The following is a 16,318-nucleotide window of genomic DNA, read 5'->3' on the forward strand; positions in this document are numbered from 1 at the left end:
TTAAACAAATGGAAATTGAACCCAGATAAGACAGAAGTGATACCAGTTGGGAACTGAGAGATCTTGAGGGACATTGTGCTCCCCACTTTCGATGGGGTTCAGTTGACCCCTGCAGACTCAGTTAGGAGCCTAGGGGTTATATTAAATCCACCGCCGCTGCGAGAGAAACAAGTTAATGCAGCTGCAAAAAGTGCCTTCTACCAACTCAAGAGGCTCGGGGGGGGGGGGGGGGAGCCGATGCTGCAGGCAGGGTGAATAGGAGGTTACTGGGAGAAAGCATTTTTGAATGTTCTCTGCAGTCTTCCTCCACCCCCATGACTGTTGTGGAGATCCACCCTTGTATAAATATCACTCACAATATGTCATCTTTTCACATACATTCAGAATCAAGGCTCTTCCCCTTGGAAAATTACACCATTCCTCAATCTGTAAGAGGTAATATGAGGCATTACAATCACGCTCATCATCTTGGAGAATGATCCATTAATGTGTCTTTTAGAGACTTCAAAAGGAAATGTGAAAGTTTTGCTCCCCAAGTGGTGCCACAAAGAGGGTGAGGTTGAGGGGTAAAAAGGAGAGTGTGACACCGTGATTGTTCGGGCAGCCTCACAGGGTCCAGCCAGCATCTCCATGCTCTGGGCAGCATAGCTGGAAATAAGTACAGATCAGCTGAGAATGTTGTGGGGATGCCGGCAAGGGTGCAGGGCACAACTCAGCTGGCTGCAGAGTTAAAAGGTGGTTGGGAGAAGACGGATGGTGGCTGAAACTATCGAATGGTAAAAACGTGGACGCCAGGAAGGCAAGTGGAGACTCGCTCACCAGCAGCAGCCCCAGCCCAAAGGAAAGCAGAGATGGAAGGAGAAGGACAAGGAGAGCCTGGACAGTGAGAAACCGTATGTCTGCCCCCGCCCCTTCCAACTACTACAACCACAAACATAGAACAATGTGCAATCGGCTGCTCAGGACAAGAGCAGGGAGGAACCACCAAACAAGGGTCATAAAGAGAGAAATTAGTCACAAGGGGGAGGAGGAAGCGCCTGACCAAGAAATTAAGAAATATTGGTGGGAAGCCTAGGCAGTAGTCACTCTACCCATAACCTCTCCTGGTGTATCTGTAGTGAGAGGAAGAGGCAGGATAGCAACTCCCTGTAGAGAGAATCATAAGGACAGCACTGAGGCACCCCAGGAGAGCGCATATGGGGAGCAGGTGAGGCCAAGGAGGAGCCAACAGGAGTCTAGAGTACTGCACGCAGGCTGGGAGTCAGTCTGAGGCCAGGGATGACAGTCACAGGACATTTCATGGACATGAACAAGCAAGGTCAGCTACCTCAGTTGGTCTCACATAGGCTGTGACTGGATAACTATTACCCTGTGTGAATTTTATGGTAGAAGGAAAGACTTTGACTGAAGCTATTTCCACCCACCAGGCATTTTCATGACATCTTGTGTGTGAACCTTTTGATGATCAATTAGCTAGTCATTCTGAGAGAAGCTCTTCCCGCACTCAAAGTATTTATATGGCTTCTCCCTTGCATGAACCTTTTGATGTTTACTTAGGTTGCTATTTTGAGAAAAGCTCTTCCCACACTCCAAGCATTTATACGGCTTCTCCCCTGAGTGAACCTTTTGATGTACAGTTAGGTGGCTATTTTGAGAGAAGCTCTTCCCACACTCGAAGCATTTATATGGCTTCTCCCCTGTGTGACTGCTTTTATGCTTAGCTAGTGTACCATTCTGAGAGAAGCTCTTCCCACACTCCAAACATTTATATGGCTTCTCCCCCGTGTGACTATTTTTATGTTTAGTTAGTGTGCCAGTCTGAGAGAAGCTCTTCCCACATTCCAGGCATTCATATGGCTTCTCCCCTGTGTGAATCCTTTGATGAACAGTTAGGTCAACTCTCCGAAAGAAGCATTTTCCACACTCCAAGCATTTATACGGCTTTTCCCCGGTGTGAATCCTTTGATGAACAGTTAGGCTACTATTTTGAGAGAAACTCTTCCCACACTCCAGGCATTCATATGGCTTCTCACCTGTATGAATCCTTTGATGTACAGTTAGGTCAATTCTCCGAAAGTAGCATTTTCCACACTCTAAGCATTTGTATGGCTTCTCCCCTGTGTGACTCCTTTGATGAACAGTTAGGTCAAATCTCCGAAAGAAGCATTTTCCACACTCCAAGCATTTATATCGTGTTTCCCCGGTGTGAATCTTATGATGAACAGTTAGGCTACTATTTTGAGAGAAACTCTTCCCACACTCCAGGCATTCATACGGTTTCTCACCTGTGTGAATCCTTTGATGTACAGTTAAGTCAACACTCCGAAAGTAGCATTTTCCACACTCCAAGCATTTGTATGGCTTCTCCCCTGTGTGAATCCTTTGATGAACAGATAGGTCAAATCTCCGAAAGAAGCATTTTCCACACTCCAAGCATTTATATCGCTTTTCCCCGGTGTGAATCTTTTGATGAACAGTTAGGCTACTATTTTGAGAGAAACTCTTCCCACACTCCAGGCATTCATGTGGCTTCTCCCCTGTGTGAATCCTTTGATGTACAGTTAGGTCAACTCTCCGAAAGTAGCATTTTCCACACTCCAAGCATTTGTATGGCTTCTCCCCTGTGTGACTCCTTTGATGAACAGTTAGGTCAAATCTCCGAAAGAAGCATTTTCCACACCCCAAGCATCTATATTGCTTTTCCCCAGTGTGAATCCTTTGATGCACATTTAGGCTACTATTTTGAGAGAAACTCTTCCCACAGTCCATGCATTCATGTGGCTTCTCCCCTGTGTGAATCCTTTGATGTACAGTTAGGTCAACACTCCGAAAGAAGCATTTTCCACACTCCAAGCATTTGTATGGTTTCTCCCGTGTGTGAATCCTTTGATGTACATCAAGTTTCCCTTTTTCAGAGAAGCTCTTCCCACACTCCAAGCATTTATATGGTTTCCCCCAAGTGTAAACATATTTATCCTTAGTTAATGTGCCATTCTGAAAAAAGCTCTTTCCATAGTCCAGGCATTTGTATAACTTCTCCCCAGTGTCAATCGTTTGATGCACAGTCAAGTTACCATTCCAAGAGAACATCTTCCCACACTCTAGGCATTTATAAGGCTTCTCCTCTGTATGAATCCTTTGGTGGTTAGTTAGGACATCATTCCAAGAAAAGGTTTTTCCGCACTCCAAGCATTTATTTGCTTTCTGGACTGTGGTAACATTCTGATATGTTTTAACACTGAATTTACTGCAAAACCCATTCTCATTCACAGGATCCTCATGACTTCTTTTTCTCTTCTGTATTTCATTTTGGGCTGGGATCTCAGGCTTATTCCTGCTTTGACAGGCAACCGATTCCTTCCTCTGGTTTTGTTTTACTCCTCTTTTTGTTTTGCACCATCTCTGCTCTATAACTTGATCCCTTGATTCTGAATCCCCCTCTGGATCTTCATCTTTTTCTGTAATCACCCTTTCTGGTGCTTTTTCACTTGCCAACTCCCACATTTCTGTAGCTGGAAAAAAAATAAAGATGAATAAGTACAAATACCACTTACACTCAGTAGTAAATGGTATTTTCTCTGAGGAGAGCCACTTGCTACCTCAATCAGCAGCCACCTCATAAAAAGCCCATGTGGTGCAGCACTAGAGTTTCAGATTAGGATCTGGGAGACCCAGGTCTGAATCCCCACTGTGCCACTGGGGGAATTCGGGACAGTCACATACTCTCAATTTAACTGACCTCACAGCGCTCTTATGAGGGAAAATGGAGAAAAGAATTATGTAAACTCCTCGGAACACATATTAGGGAGAAAGGTGGAGTATAAAGTAAATAATAAATATATTGTGTGTCCACTCAATTTAATTTATTCTATATCAACAGATTCAGAACAGAAGTGTTATATTTACAAACAAATATGAGAAAAGGATGTTCTAATGACTCTATAAGAACATCTGTGGCTTATGATAATTAAAGGGAACAAAAACATCTCAGAAATTTGGACTATAAGGATGAATATTCTTACATGCTATTTAGATGGTATTTAACAGCAGAAAGGATTGTAAAATGACACCTTAATTGTCTGGTATATGTTGGAAATGTAAGGCTTGTAAGGGCTCTTTTATTCCAATTCGGTGCTTCTGCCCAGTAGTTAAAAGATCTGGGATAAAAATTTTTTAATCGACTAGAAAAATAAACAGGTTCAGGCACTCTTGGATCCTAAATTGGCATTGCTAAACATTAGCAACAAAGAAGAAAAAAGGGGGTGTGGGGGAAGGTCCCCACAAACTCAACCCAAACAAGCAGGGGAACAGAACAGAGGGGTCAAGTAACAACCTAAAAATATATATTAGAAAGTATGTATTATAGATGTGCACAAGTATAGATTAAAAACAACATAAGGCCTGAATGGCAGGCTACATGTATATGCTAAACCTTGCTAAAGCATCTCAAAGCACAGATGATGGTACAGTGCAATGACCAACACAAATAGACCAAGGTACAGTAAAAAACCAGATGCGTTTCGGCCCTAAGGCCTTCCTCAGTGGTCAATTGTAAACAATTTACGATCAAACACACCCACACATATAGAAACCAATCATGAAATGCTCCTGGTGTTTTATCTAGAGCTGTAACAAAAGAAGAAAGGGGGAGGAGAATTTTTTTAAAAATATAATATAGTCTATTATTATGTACTAGAATTATTTTAGGTAAAATACTAAATCAAAGTTTACCTCTAGTATTGTGTGATAAAATACAAATACTGCAGTAGACCCAGGACTGCATTCACACAATGTTCTTCATTTACTGTTGTACTCTATAGAAAAAATGTACTAAATTTGATAATTATTTCATAACAAACTCTTAATTATCCCCCCAGGTTCTCAAAACCCAATCACAAACCAACCTGAGGCTTGGTTTCCAATGTATAAGGGTGTGTTACATCAATGTGCAGTAAAGATAGAATGGCACTTTAGGTCATCCTGGAAGCAGGAAAAAAATGCAACTGGAAGAATGCCTTTGTAAAGTTTGGTGTAATATGTTAATGGGCAACATTTCAGCATATAAGAAATCTTAGGAAGGAGATACATTCACACAGCAACAATTTATATAAACCTTGTAACCTTTTATCATATTGGAATAAAGTTAAATGACAGGAATGTGTTAAAAGAAGAAACTCTGAATTTATTTTAGAATCACTGAATCACAGAGTCGGAAGGGGCTTGGAGACCATCTAGTCCAACCCCCTGCCCAGTGTAGGAACAGCCTAAGGCATCCCCGACAATTATTCATCCAGCCACACACTGATGACTGCCAAGGAGGGGGACCCATTACTCCCCTAGGCACTGTTGAATTACTCTTTACATGAAGAAGTTTTTCCTAATATCCCTCCTATGGGTGGGAACATCGCCTCCTTTATAAATCAAAGGGGTTTAACAATGTCCCTGATCTATTAGAGCCACTGTATTTTAGTGAGTAGAGCGTCTCCCTAGGATCTGGGAGGACTAGGTTTGACCTACTAGTCATAAACTTATTTATTTACTTATTTAAAGTCCACCTTTCTCACTGAGATCCAAGATCAATTACAACAGTGCAAATGATAATACAATATAATTGACAGGTAGGACATCCATTGAGTAAAGTATAATAGTGAAGAACAGTTAGGACAGTCAGGGAAACAGATACAACAGAGAAAGGTCAGGATTTTTTAAAAACAAGCATAAAGCCGAGCACCGAGCTGAAATCTACCTGAAACAAAGGATAACTAATTTCTGTGGCCTGTTTAGCAGTGTGGAAACACACTAGTAGGCGCATATCTACATCAGCAGATAGTACCCAACAGCAAAGCACTCAGTCCTCATCCCTACCAAGGCATCTCTCAGTTATTTCTTATGACATGGTCCTCTAATCTAGGTAGAAAGCCCTCCTGAATAATTCAGTTTTGCATAGTTTGTAGAAAGCCAGGAGAGTCGGGGCTTTCCAGACTACCCCCGTCAGCCTACTCCTCCTTTCTCTCTCCTAAGTGACAGATTTTACATACTTAAAGAGAGCAATCATGTCTCCCCTCAACCTCCTCTTCTCCAAACTGAACATGCCCAGATCCTTCAGTCTTTTCTTGTAGGACTTGATCTCCAGGCCCCTGATCATCCTGGTTGCTCTCCTCTGCACCCGTTCCTGTTTATCCATAGCCTTTTTGATATGAGGTCTCCAAAACTGCACACAATACTCCAGGCAGGGCCTGACCAACGTAGTATATAGTGGGGACAATGGCATCCTATGATTAGGATGTTATGCCTTTGTTGATACACCCCAAGATTGCATTCACCTTTTTTGCTGCTGCATCACACTGACTGCTCATATTTGGCTTTCCATCCACCCATACCCCAAGATCTTGTTCACATGCACTGTTACACAGAACTGTATTCCCCCTTCCAGTATGCATACTTTGTATTTTTGATACCCAGGTGTTTAGAATCTTGTTTATGTTGTGTGGCTATAGGCTTTGGGCCAGGGGGAAGGGAGGGGAGGAGGGAAATCTGAAGACAGGGAGCTGGCAGATAAAAGGCTGGCACGTGGGTGGAAAGGAAAAAGGTAGAGGCTACTGAGATGTTCAAGAAAAGGAAAGAAGTGGTATGGGAGGAGAAATTGAGCTGCCACTCAATTACAAGTTTCCTACTTGTAAACATCTTAAAGGGATGGGTTAGTGGTTAGAATATCAGGCCAGGATGATGGAGATCTGGGTTTGAATCTCTACTCTGCCAAGGAGGTTTGCTGGCTGACATTGGACGAGTCTCACAGTCTCAGCCACACCTACCTCACAGGACTGTTCTCAGGACAACAGTGGGAGGACAACAATGGCTGATTCCGCACACGTTGGATAATGCACTTTCAATACACTTTATCAATCGTTTAAGGTGGATTTTTTGTTCCGCACACAAAAAAATGCGTTCCAAATGATCTATAAAGAGGATTCAAACGAGTCCAGTAGCACCTTTAAGACTAACCAATTTTATTGTAGCATAAGCTTTCGAGAATCAAGTTCTCTTCGTCAGATGCCTGATACAGAGACTGGTTTCTGTACCATGCATCTGTATCAGGCATCTGACGAAGAGAACTTGATTCTCGAAAGTGTATGCTACAATAAAATTGGTTAGTCTTAAAGGTGCTACTGGACTCTTTTTGATTTTGCTACTACAGACTAACACGGCTAACTCCTCTGGATCTATAAAGAGGATTGGAAGTGCATTATCCAACGTGTGTGGAATCAGCCAATGTAAGCAGCTTTGTTTCCCTACTGGGGAGGAAGGCAGCAGAGAGAGGATGGGTGGGGACATTGCCTCCTTTATAAATCAAAGGGGTTTAACAATGTCCCTGATCTATTACAGCCACTGTGTTTTAGTGGGTAGAGCGTCTCCCTAGGATCTGGGAGGACCAGGTTTGAATCCCCACTTTGCCACTGAAAATTGCTGGCTGAGCTTGGGCCAGGCACCCATTCTCAACCTAGCCTACCTCACAAGGTTGTTGTAAGGATAACATGAAGGAGAGAATGGCATAACCCACTTTGGGTCCTCAGAGGGGAAAAAAGGCAGGGTATGACATTTGTTATTAATCGAATTTTGCCTACAGTTTGGCAAGAAAGAAAAATTTCTGAGGCTGTTGCTTCATCCAGTATTGCTGCAACTCTTTTGTCAGGAGGAAGAGCTAGGCGTGCCAACTGTAGGTTGAAAGGTTCCTGGAAATTTACGTATGGATCCCAGGGAGGGTGGAGTTTGAGGAGGAGAGGGACGTCAGCAGGTTATAATACCAGAGAGACCACTCTCCATAGGAGCTATTTTCTTCAGGAGAACAAACGTCTGTTGTCTGGAGATCAGTTGTAATTCCGGGAAAATTCTGGCCTCACTTGGAGCAATGTTAGGTAGAACTGCTAATTCAGTATTCAGACTAGCATAAATATCACCAGCAGCTACTCCTTTAGTAAAATAATATTGCAATCCGAATGCTCTATCAAGTTGGCAAGGGGTACAGGAAGGGGTGGGCTCCCATATGCAACAACTGGAAATAGGAAGGGGGTGGGGGGCACCTGGTGGGTACGTGAGAGAGACTTTTGAGTGGAAGTCCCACGACTCTGAGCTGGCCAAGGAACAGCAGAACATTACAATGAGAAGCAGTTCTGCCTCATCACAGGGAATCTTGCTGTGGAGTCTGTTGCCTGGCTTCTCCTCCTCCACAGCCCACCTTCCCTCTTCCTCAGCTTTGTAACATCACCGAAGGCTCACAAGGGACTCCCATTCTCCTTTCCACCAAGACTTTGCTCAGAAATTTCTGAGCAAGATTTCACTACAAGGACTAGTGCCTCTGGAGGGCCCTGCAAACAAAGAGCCTCCTCTCGAAACCCCTTTCCAATTGCCATGGATTGGACAGGGACTTTTGAGAAGCCTCTGCCACTGAGCAAGGGCCCCTTCTCTAATCACCAGAGCCTTTTCTCTTCTCCCCCATCAACCTCAGACATACAAGCCAAGGATTATGCAAAAGCTACTCTGTGTCAAAACAGAAAGGCCAAAGAATACAGCAGAGGCCCCAGGGATCAGCTGGCAGGAAAAGATCCTTACCCAGAGAGGCCACAGTCTCGTAATTTTCCTGCATGACTTCCCAGTAGAGTTTTCTTTGGCCTGGATCCAGAAGAGCCCATTCCTCCTGTGTGAAGAACACGGCTACCTCCTCAAAGGACACCAGGGATCTCTGAAAGAGGAACATATTGCCCAGTTGATCATCTATTCCTCTCCCTGAGCATCCAAGAAAGAAAGAAGAATCCCATTGGCTGGTCATTTGATTAAAAGTACATTTAACTGGCAGCAAGAAAATTTGCATTGCATGTTTTCAGCACCTAAAAGGTATAATATACAGAAAGTCTCTAATACAAATTCATAAAATTGCACAAAACTGACCTTCTGTTCCTCAAATTCCCTTACAACTCAAGTCCACTTAATGTGAAAAAAAAACTCAGTTAACTGTACAGGTATCAACTGTGCTATCTTGCACAGTTCACCCCAGAAACGCATGGGAAATTGTATTTCAGCAGAAGGTGCCTGTTTTAAACGATTTTTCCTGCAAAGATGTTCTGTGTTACTCTGCAGCTGGCCTCCAGATCTACAAACATAAACTGGCCTCGTTAACATCATGATGTCTTTTGTTCTACTTTTTCCTAACAAACTCAAGGTCTATTAATCCCAGGCCACGCTCTGGATCAAGAAGAAAATCAAGCCAGGCTGGTTGCACGGAGCACAGCCGAGGAGGGCGTGAAAGCACAAGCGCCCGCCCGTGCAAAGATCCAGGCCAGGAAGGGAAGCGCCGCTCTCTCTGCGCCCAGGGGATCCCTCCACATTTTCTCTCCCCCTCTTCTTGACCAAGGTCTGTTCCTGAAGCCACAAACTCACCTCTCCTGCAGACGTGCAGAAGCCAAAGCCTCCCTCCGGCCGGGGAAAGCCACGGAGAGGAGCGGCCCCCTGGACCTCCATGCTCTCCAAATCACCGCCTCTCTCTTCCTCTCTCTCCCGGAAGAAGCGCCCCGGAAGCCTAGAATGGGCAAGGGCTGGTAGCGTCTATGGTGCTCGCAGGGCCTTCTGGGAATTGTAGTTTCCTGCGACAAGCAGCCGCAAACTGGCAGCAGAGGCAAAGCGTTTGAGAAGGGAAGATTTCTTGGCTTTCCTGTCGCTGGTCCTATGAGACCCCGCTGCAGAGGAAACAGAGAAGGCAGAGCCAGGAAAGTCCATTCCTTTGTGCCCAGAAGGGGAGATTCGGACTGGGAGGAAATTCCCTGGTCATTCCCCCTCGCCAGTTCCTGTGTCCCCTAGCAGCCCCCCCTCCACACACCTTTTTTCCTCTTAACAGCAAAGCAGGCAGCCCCCTGACCATCCCTGGAAGCAAAAATGGGCCAGGCCAGGAAGTCCAAGGGATGCTGTTCATTGTTTTATTGGTTTTCAGTTTGCAAACAAAGGGACTTTGGTATACCTGGCAGACTTCCCAAACAGGAAGGAAAATGCTGGTTTCTCCTTTCACTCTCCAAGGGGGCAAAAATCCTGAGAGACAGGGAGCAAGAGGGGTGTGTGGGTGCGCAGCCCGGAAATCTCTATGGGAAGAGGTCAAAGCAGAAGCACCAGGCCTCACTTCTGCCCAGCAGATGTGTAGCTGAAGGGAAACATCCCTTCCATTGGCTGCCTCTGGGCTCCCCCCCCACCCCAATAATTTATTATAGGAAGGTAAGAGAGGACACTTCATGCCAGCATAGTCGAGAAGGCCAGAACACTTCCATGTTGCTGAGTCATGAAGGCCCTAAGCCTTTCCCTCTCTTGAGGAGATCACAGGGACTTCCATTTGGCAGTTTCAGGGAGCCATCAGGATAGAGTGCTGCAAGCAGGCCCTTGTCCATCTGAAGAGCGATTCAAAGGCTGTTTCCACACTGCCTTAAAATAGCGGCAGGCTCCTGGAAAGCTGGCAGCTTCTTCATGCGATATGAGCTGAAAAACCGCCCCACATCCGTTTTAGAGAAAACATTGCGCGAAGAAGCCGCCAGCGTTCCAGGAGCCTGACGCTTTTTAAAGGTAGCATGGAAATGGCCAAAGGCAGCAGCAACCTGCTCAGAGCCATTAGACCCAACAGATCAAACTGAAGGGCTTCCATTCTGCAACCTGACCATTGTCTGTAGCAGGGCTGGGGCAGCAGTGGAAGGGGGCTCTAGTAACCATTACTCCTGAGGCAGGAATCTCCACTGTGGTCAGTGATGAGACACTGTGGTGCAAATATTGCTGGGCAAGAGATGAAGAGGGTAAATGAGCCACAGGGGAAGTAGGAAGTGGGGGAGATAAACAGGAACAGAGTGGGAAAGAGAAAAGGAGGAGGGGGAAGTGAAAGGTTTTTTTTTTTTTTGCTCTGTGACCACTTAATCCCACTCCCGACAATTGCTTGGGTGCCCAGCTGTTGTTCTGCTGCCACTGATCAATGGAGGAAGGAAAATCTTTTGTGCATGATTGTGATACTTTGCTCCAGCCCCACCATGTGGAATTGGAGATCCTGACAGATACGAATCATTTCTAAAATATGTTCTGCTTATTTCTTTATGATACATTTTAGAAATTATTTGTATCTGTCAGGATCTCCAATTCCACATGGTGGGGCTGGAGCAAAGTATCACAATCATGCACAAGAGAGCATAAGGAAAACTGAATTAAATGTAGATAAAGGTGGAGTGAAAATCAGTGGGAGGAATATTAAGAATTTGAGAAATGCAGATGAAATCACATTACTGGCAGAAAATAGTGAAGCCTTTAAACAACTACTGATGAAGGTTGAGGAGGAAAGTACCAAAGCAGGATTCCAGCTGAACATCAAGAAGACAAAAGGAATGACTACAAAGGAATTACAGCTTTAAGCCTGGCAATGAAGACACTGAAATTGTTCAAGATTTTCTATTCTTTATCTCAATCATCAACCAAAAGGGAGACTGCAATCAAGAAATCAGAAGGAGATGGAGACTTGGAAGGGCAGCCTTGAAGGTATTAGAAAAGTTCATTAAAGATAAGTATGTATCGCTTGGGACCAAGATCTAGATACTTCATAGTATAGTATTTATTCCCAGGTCATTACTATGTATGGATGTGAAAGTTGGATGGTGAAGAAAATAGAGAGGAGGAAAATTCATTCATTTGAAATGTGTTGGAGAAGAGTCTTTGGATACCATGGACCACCAAAAAAACCAAGAATCACAGAATCATAAAATCATAGGGTTGGAAGGGATCTCCAGGGTCATCTAGTCCAACCCCTGGCACAATGCAGGAAATTCACAACTATCATGGGGGAAAGCTAAAATTGCAGGGTGGGAACTTCCCACATTTTCTATTGAAATTTCTGAAAAATCGACTCTCTTTGCAATTTCTTTTTCCCTGGCCACCTTTTTAACATTGTGGCTTTGAGGAGCTTCGTACTTAGTTTTGCTGTATCTTGGGAGAAGGCCCTTTTAATTAGATAGAATATGGAAAAAATCTTCACATCACAAAATTCCTGAGCGCTCAAACATCCTTGGACAGATTAATTTCAGGTAGGGAGTCATACTGGTCTGCGCTACAATAGCAGGATTTTAGTCCAGTGGCACCTTAGTAAAAACATGATTTTTAGTGCATAAACTTTCGAGAATCAAAAGTCCCTTCTTCAGATATAGGAAGGAGGTGGGAGGGGTGAAGCAAAGAAGGAAATCAGGATGTAAAGGGACAATGCATCCTGAGTATTTTTTAAAATTTAAAATTTTAATATTTTATTTGAAAAAAAATTAAGTCAATGCAGCTTGATTAAACCAGAAATTAGCATCTCATTACAGACGGGAATTTTGACTCTTGAAAGCTTATACCCTGAAAATCTCATTTTTCTCTAAGGTGCCATTGCATGCAATCTTGAAAGAATTAAATTTCTTTATATTTTGGGATCTAAACCTCATTTCAAACCAGCCGTTGGCAGTAGGGATGAGTTTCCCGTGATACTCTCGAGTGTGAGTTTTGTGTACATCTGAATTAAGCATAGTGTGGGGGGAAGATGGAAGAAAATCGAAATGACATTAGTTCACATTGTCTCTCCTCAAAATCAAAGAAATGGAATACGAGTTGGAGCATATTCCTGAGGAAGAGCGGTTAAGCACCTGAGGGTTTTTAAAAAAAAGATTAAAACAAGCTCAGGGGACTGTGTATGACAGGATCTTATAAAATTATCCATAATATGAAGAGAAGGAACTTTTATCCCTCTCCCAAAGTACTAGTAATTAGGTTGTTGTGGGTTTTCCGGGCTGTATTGCCATGGTCTTGGCATTGTAGTTCCTGACGTTTCGTACTAGTAATTAGGATTGCTCTCTCTCATGAACCTTCTTCACATACAAATTTAGAAAGGAGAGGCAGCTGGAGGAAGGAGAGCAGGGGTGCTGGTGGTGCGAAGAGCTGCTGAAGGAAAAGCTGAAAGAAAATCTAGAAAAAACAAGATTTCCCTCCATCTTTCAGTCACTCTAACAGGTAACAAAAAGACACACATTATGCCTTCTCTGCCATGTTCCCCATGGGGTGAAGTGAAAAGACCCGCCATGAGGCCAGCTGAAGTAAGGGGGCAGGTCACTGGGGAGATGGACAGCAGATGGCAGGAGTGCTTCTTTCTCTGTTGTAGGGCTCAGAGGCTCGGTCTTCTTGCTCTCAGTTGTGCGAATGCGTGATATCAAGGCTACCCACTGGAAAGACTTCTCTTATAGCACAATGAAGGATTAGGGTCTTAGCATCTGAACAAACAGCTAATGATTTTATTTAAAGCAAAGCCTAACTCTCCTTATTAGGCATGAACTTGATAAGTAAACACAGATGCCAATTAATCCTTCAATTAACAAAAAACACATGCAACAAAAATCAAGTCTCTCCAATTCAAGATGGCGGATGTCTGAGAACACAGAGATCTGTGTGCTTCCGTGCTGGTTCCATTTTTGGATTATACAACTAATATATTATTTTCTTTTTTAACTCTTTGAATTATAATATATTGGGAATTTATATTTGCTGGATTGCTGTTAGAAATATTCTTTTCCTTATTGTCTTCAGCCTTTTTAATGAAGAAAAAAAATGGCCAAAACCTCAAAATAAAATCACTCTGGAACAAACTGTATTGCCATCTGTTGGCTGAGAGTAAATGGAACTGCTGGATTGTTCCAACATAATCGCCACCTACTGGCTTGAAGAATGAACTGACTTTCCGTTTTTCTTACTAATCTGGCCATCTGACAGCAATGCTGATTCTGTGACTCTAGGCAGACCAGGGAGGGCAGGAAAGGTTACATCAGTGCTTAGTTCTTGTGGCCCCTTCTTACATGCCCAGGGTAATGCCGATCGCCATCTTGGGGTCAGGTAGCAATTTTCCCCAGGCCAGTTCGGCTAGGGATTCTGACAGTGTTTTGCTATCTTCTGGGCATGGAACAGGGGTCACAGGGTGTGTGGGGAAGAGGAGGCAGTTGTGAATTTCCTGAATTGTGCAGGGGGTTGGACTAGATGACCCTGGAGGTCCCTTTCAACCCTATGATTCTGTCCAATGTCTTTCTTTTTAAATAAAATATTAAAAAATTAGGTCTCCTTACATTTATATTGAACAAATTTAAATTGAACCCAGACAAGATGGAAATGATGCTGGCTGGGAACTCAAGAGATCTTGAGGGACATTGTTCCTCCCCACTTTCAATGGGGTTCAGTTGACTCCTGCAGACTCAGTTAGGAGCCTAGAAGTTATATTAGATCCACCACTGCTGCTAGAGAAACAAGTTAATGCAGGTGCAAAAAAACCCTTCTACCAACTCAGGAGGGGGCAAGCCGATACTGGGGGCAGGGTGAACAGGTTGCTGGGGGAAAGTGTTTTTTTAATGTTCCCTGCAATCCTCCCCCCCCCCATGTTTGTTGTGGAACCCACCCTTGTACAAATATCACCCACAATATGTCATCTTTTCAGATACATTTAGAATCACGGCTCTTCCCCTTGGAAAATTACAGCACTATTCAAAGTGTAAGAGATAATATGAGGCAGCATAATCACTCTTATCACCTTGGGGAATGATCCATTAATGTGAGTGGCTTTTAGAGTCTTCAGAAGGAGATACAAGTGTTTTGCTCACCAAGTGGTGCCACATACTTTGTGTGAAAAGAGTGTGACACTGTGACTGGTCTGGGCAGCCTCATAGGGTCCAGGTGGCATCTCCATGATGTGGACAGCACACCTCGAAATAAATATGGTTCAGCTGGGTGGGTTGCAGGGATGCCAGCAAGAAGACAGGGCGCACTCAGCTGGCCACAGAGATAAAAGGCAGTTGAGAGCAGGTGGAGATGGTAGCTGATGCGATGGAGCAGTAAAAATGTGGAAGCCTGGTAGACAAGTGGAGATTTGCTCACCAGCCCCAATCCCAAGGACAGCAGTGTCTGAAGAAGGACGAGGAGAACCTGGACAGAGAATGAGAAACCATATGCCTGCTCCTGCTCTTTCCATCTAGTACAGCCGCAAACACAGAACAATGTACAATTGGCTGCTCAGGATGAGAGCAGGGAGGAACCAGCAAGCAAGGGTCATAAAGAGATAAATTAGTCTCCAGAGGGAGGAGGAAGCACCTGGCCAAGAAATTAAGAAACATTGGTGGGAAGCCTAGGCAGCAGCCACTCTACCCATACGCAACCTCTCCTGGTCTATCTGTAGTGAGCCAGTTTGGTGTAGTGGTTAAGAAGAACGGCAGGACTCTAATCTGGAGAACCAGGTTTGATTCCTGATTCCTCCATTTGAAGCCAATGCTTGATCCTCCACCATATGGTGGAGAAACTAGACCACATGGGGCCTTGTTCGTAGCCTTTGTAGATTACAGGATGCTTTTTGACAGTATCTCACATAATAGACTCTAGCTAAAACTCGAAGACTCTACGATAGATCGTAGGCTCCTTGCTCTTATACAAACATTACAGTCAGATGTAACCCACAAGGACAACTGTCCCATAAGGTTCCGGTTAGGAAAGGAGGTCAGCAAGGGTGTCTTCTTGCCTCCTTATTGTATAACTTCTTTATCAATTCGACAGTGCAGACTCTATCAAAGCCTGACTTTCACCCACCAAACATGGCAAATAGGCCAATTGCTACAGTCTTATATGCAGACGACACTGCCATCTTGTTGTATACTGAAGTAGGGTTGAGAAGAGCCCTCCGGGCACTCATGCTGTACTGCAAGGAATAGCACTTAACAATTTATCCAAAAGAAAAATACTCGAATTTACCAGGTTTGTAAAGCACAGATGGCAGACAGATGGTCACAAGATCGACCAAGTCAAAGTATTCAACTATCTAGGGGGTTGCCTTTCAATCATCTGGTTCATGGGCTGCCCAACTTTCTCAGATCACGGAATCTGCCTGAGGATCAGCCTTAGCAACAAGATTTTTCCATACGAAAGGGGGATCCTATATTCCATATGCACTGAAAGTTTTTCAGGGTAAGGTGGTGCCTCAGCTCAGGTATGGATCATAGGTCTGCTTATATAATGATTATTCTACGCTGGAAGCTCTTCAATCAAAATTTCTACGATCCTTTGTTGGAGTACCTCGGTGTGTGCCCAATGCTCTGCTCTGACTAGAGGCAGGGTTGGTAATACTAGAATCACAGATTTGGTTGCAAGCTATATGTTTCTGGTTGAAGTTAAATCCCCCCCCCCTTTAGATTAACTTCCTTACTCTTTGCAGATAGCTTTCGATCAAAGTGGATGGGAGCAATAGAGGACAAACTCTAAT

The 16,318-nt window shown here is 44.0% G+C and overlaps 1 protein-coding gene across 1 annotated transcript; it reads right to left on the reverse strand.

Annotated features, from left to right (window-relative positions):
• Positions 1-316: 316 nt before the first annotated feature.
• Positions 317-14,758, reverse strand: LOC129327772 (zinc finger protein 420-like). The gene is made up of 4 exons (XM_054976528.1): positions 14,673-14,758; positions 9,433-9,571; positions 8,608-8,737; positions 317-3,512 (listed from the first exon to the last, which is right to left on the reverse strand). The coding sequence occupies exons 1-4, from the start codon at positions 14,756-14,758 to the stop codon at positions 1,474-1,476; spliced, it is 2,394 nt and encodes a 797-aa protein (XP_054832503.1). The 3' UTR covers positions 317-1,473.
• Between the last annotated feature and the right edge of the window lie 1,560 nt (positions 14,759-16,318).

This window comes from Eublepharis macularius, chromosome 4 (assembly GCF_028583425.1).
Source record: "Eublepharis macularius isolate TG4126 chromosome 4, MPM_Emac_v1.0, whole genome shotgun sequence".
Taxonomy (NCBI): Eukaryota; Metazoa; Chordata; class Lepidosauria; order Squamata; family Eublepharidae; genus Eublepharis; species Eublepharis macularius.

What these genes read in the sequence shown, in the direction of transcription:
- LOC129327772 (XM_054976528.1), bottom strand. Translation starts at nt 14,758, where the DNA reads ATGGAGATGCCACCTGGACCCTATGAGGCTGCCCAGACCAGTCACAGT. An exon ending in AAAGTATGTGGCACCACTTG is followed by an intron (nt 9,572 to 14,672) that starts GTGAGCAAAACA and finishes TGCCCATTCTAG; the next exon opens with GCTTCCGGGGCGCTTCTTCC. An exon ending in TCTGCACGTCTGCAGGAGAG is followed by an intron (nt 8,738 to 9,432) that starts GTGAGTTTGTGG and finishes TTCCTCTTTCAG; the next exon opens with AGATCCCTGGTGTCCTTTGA.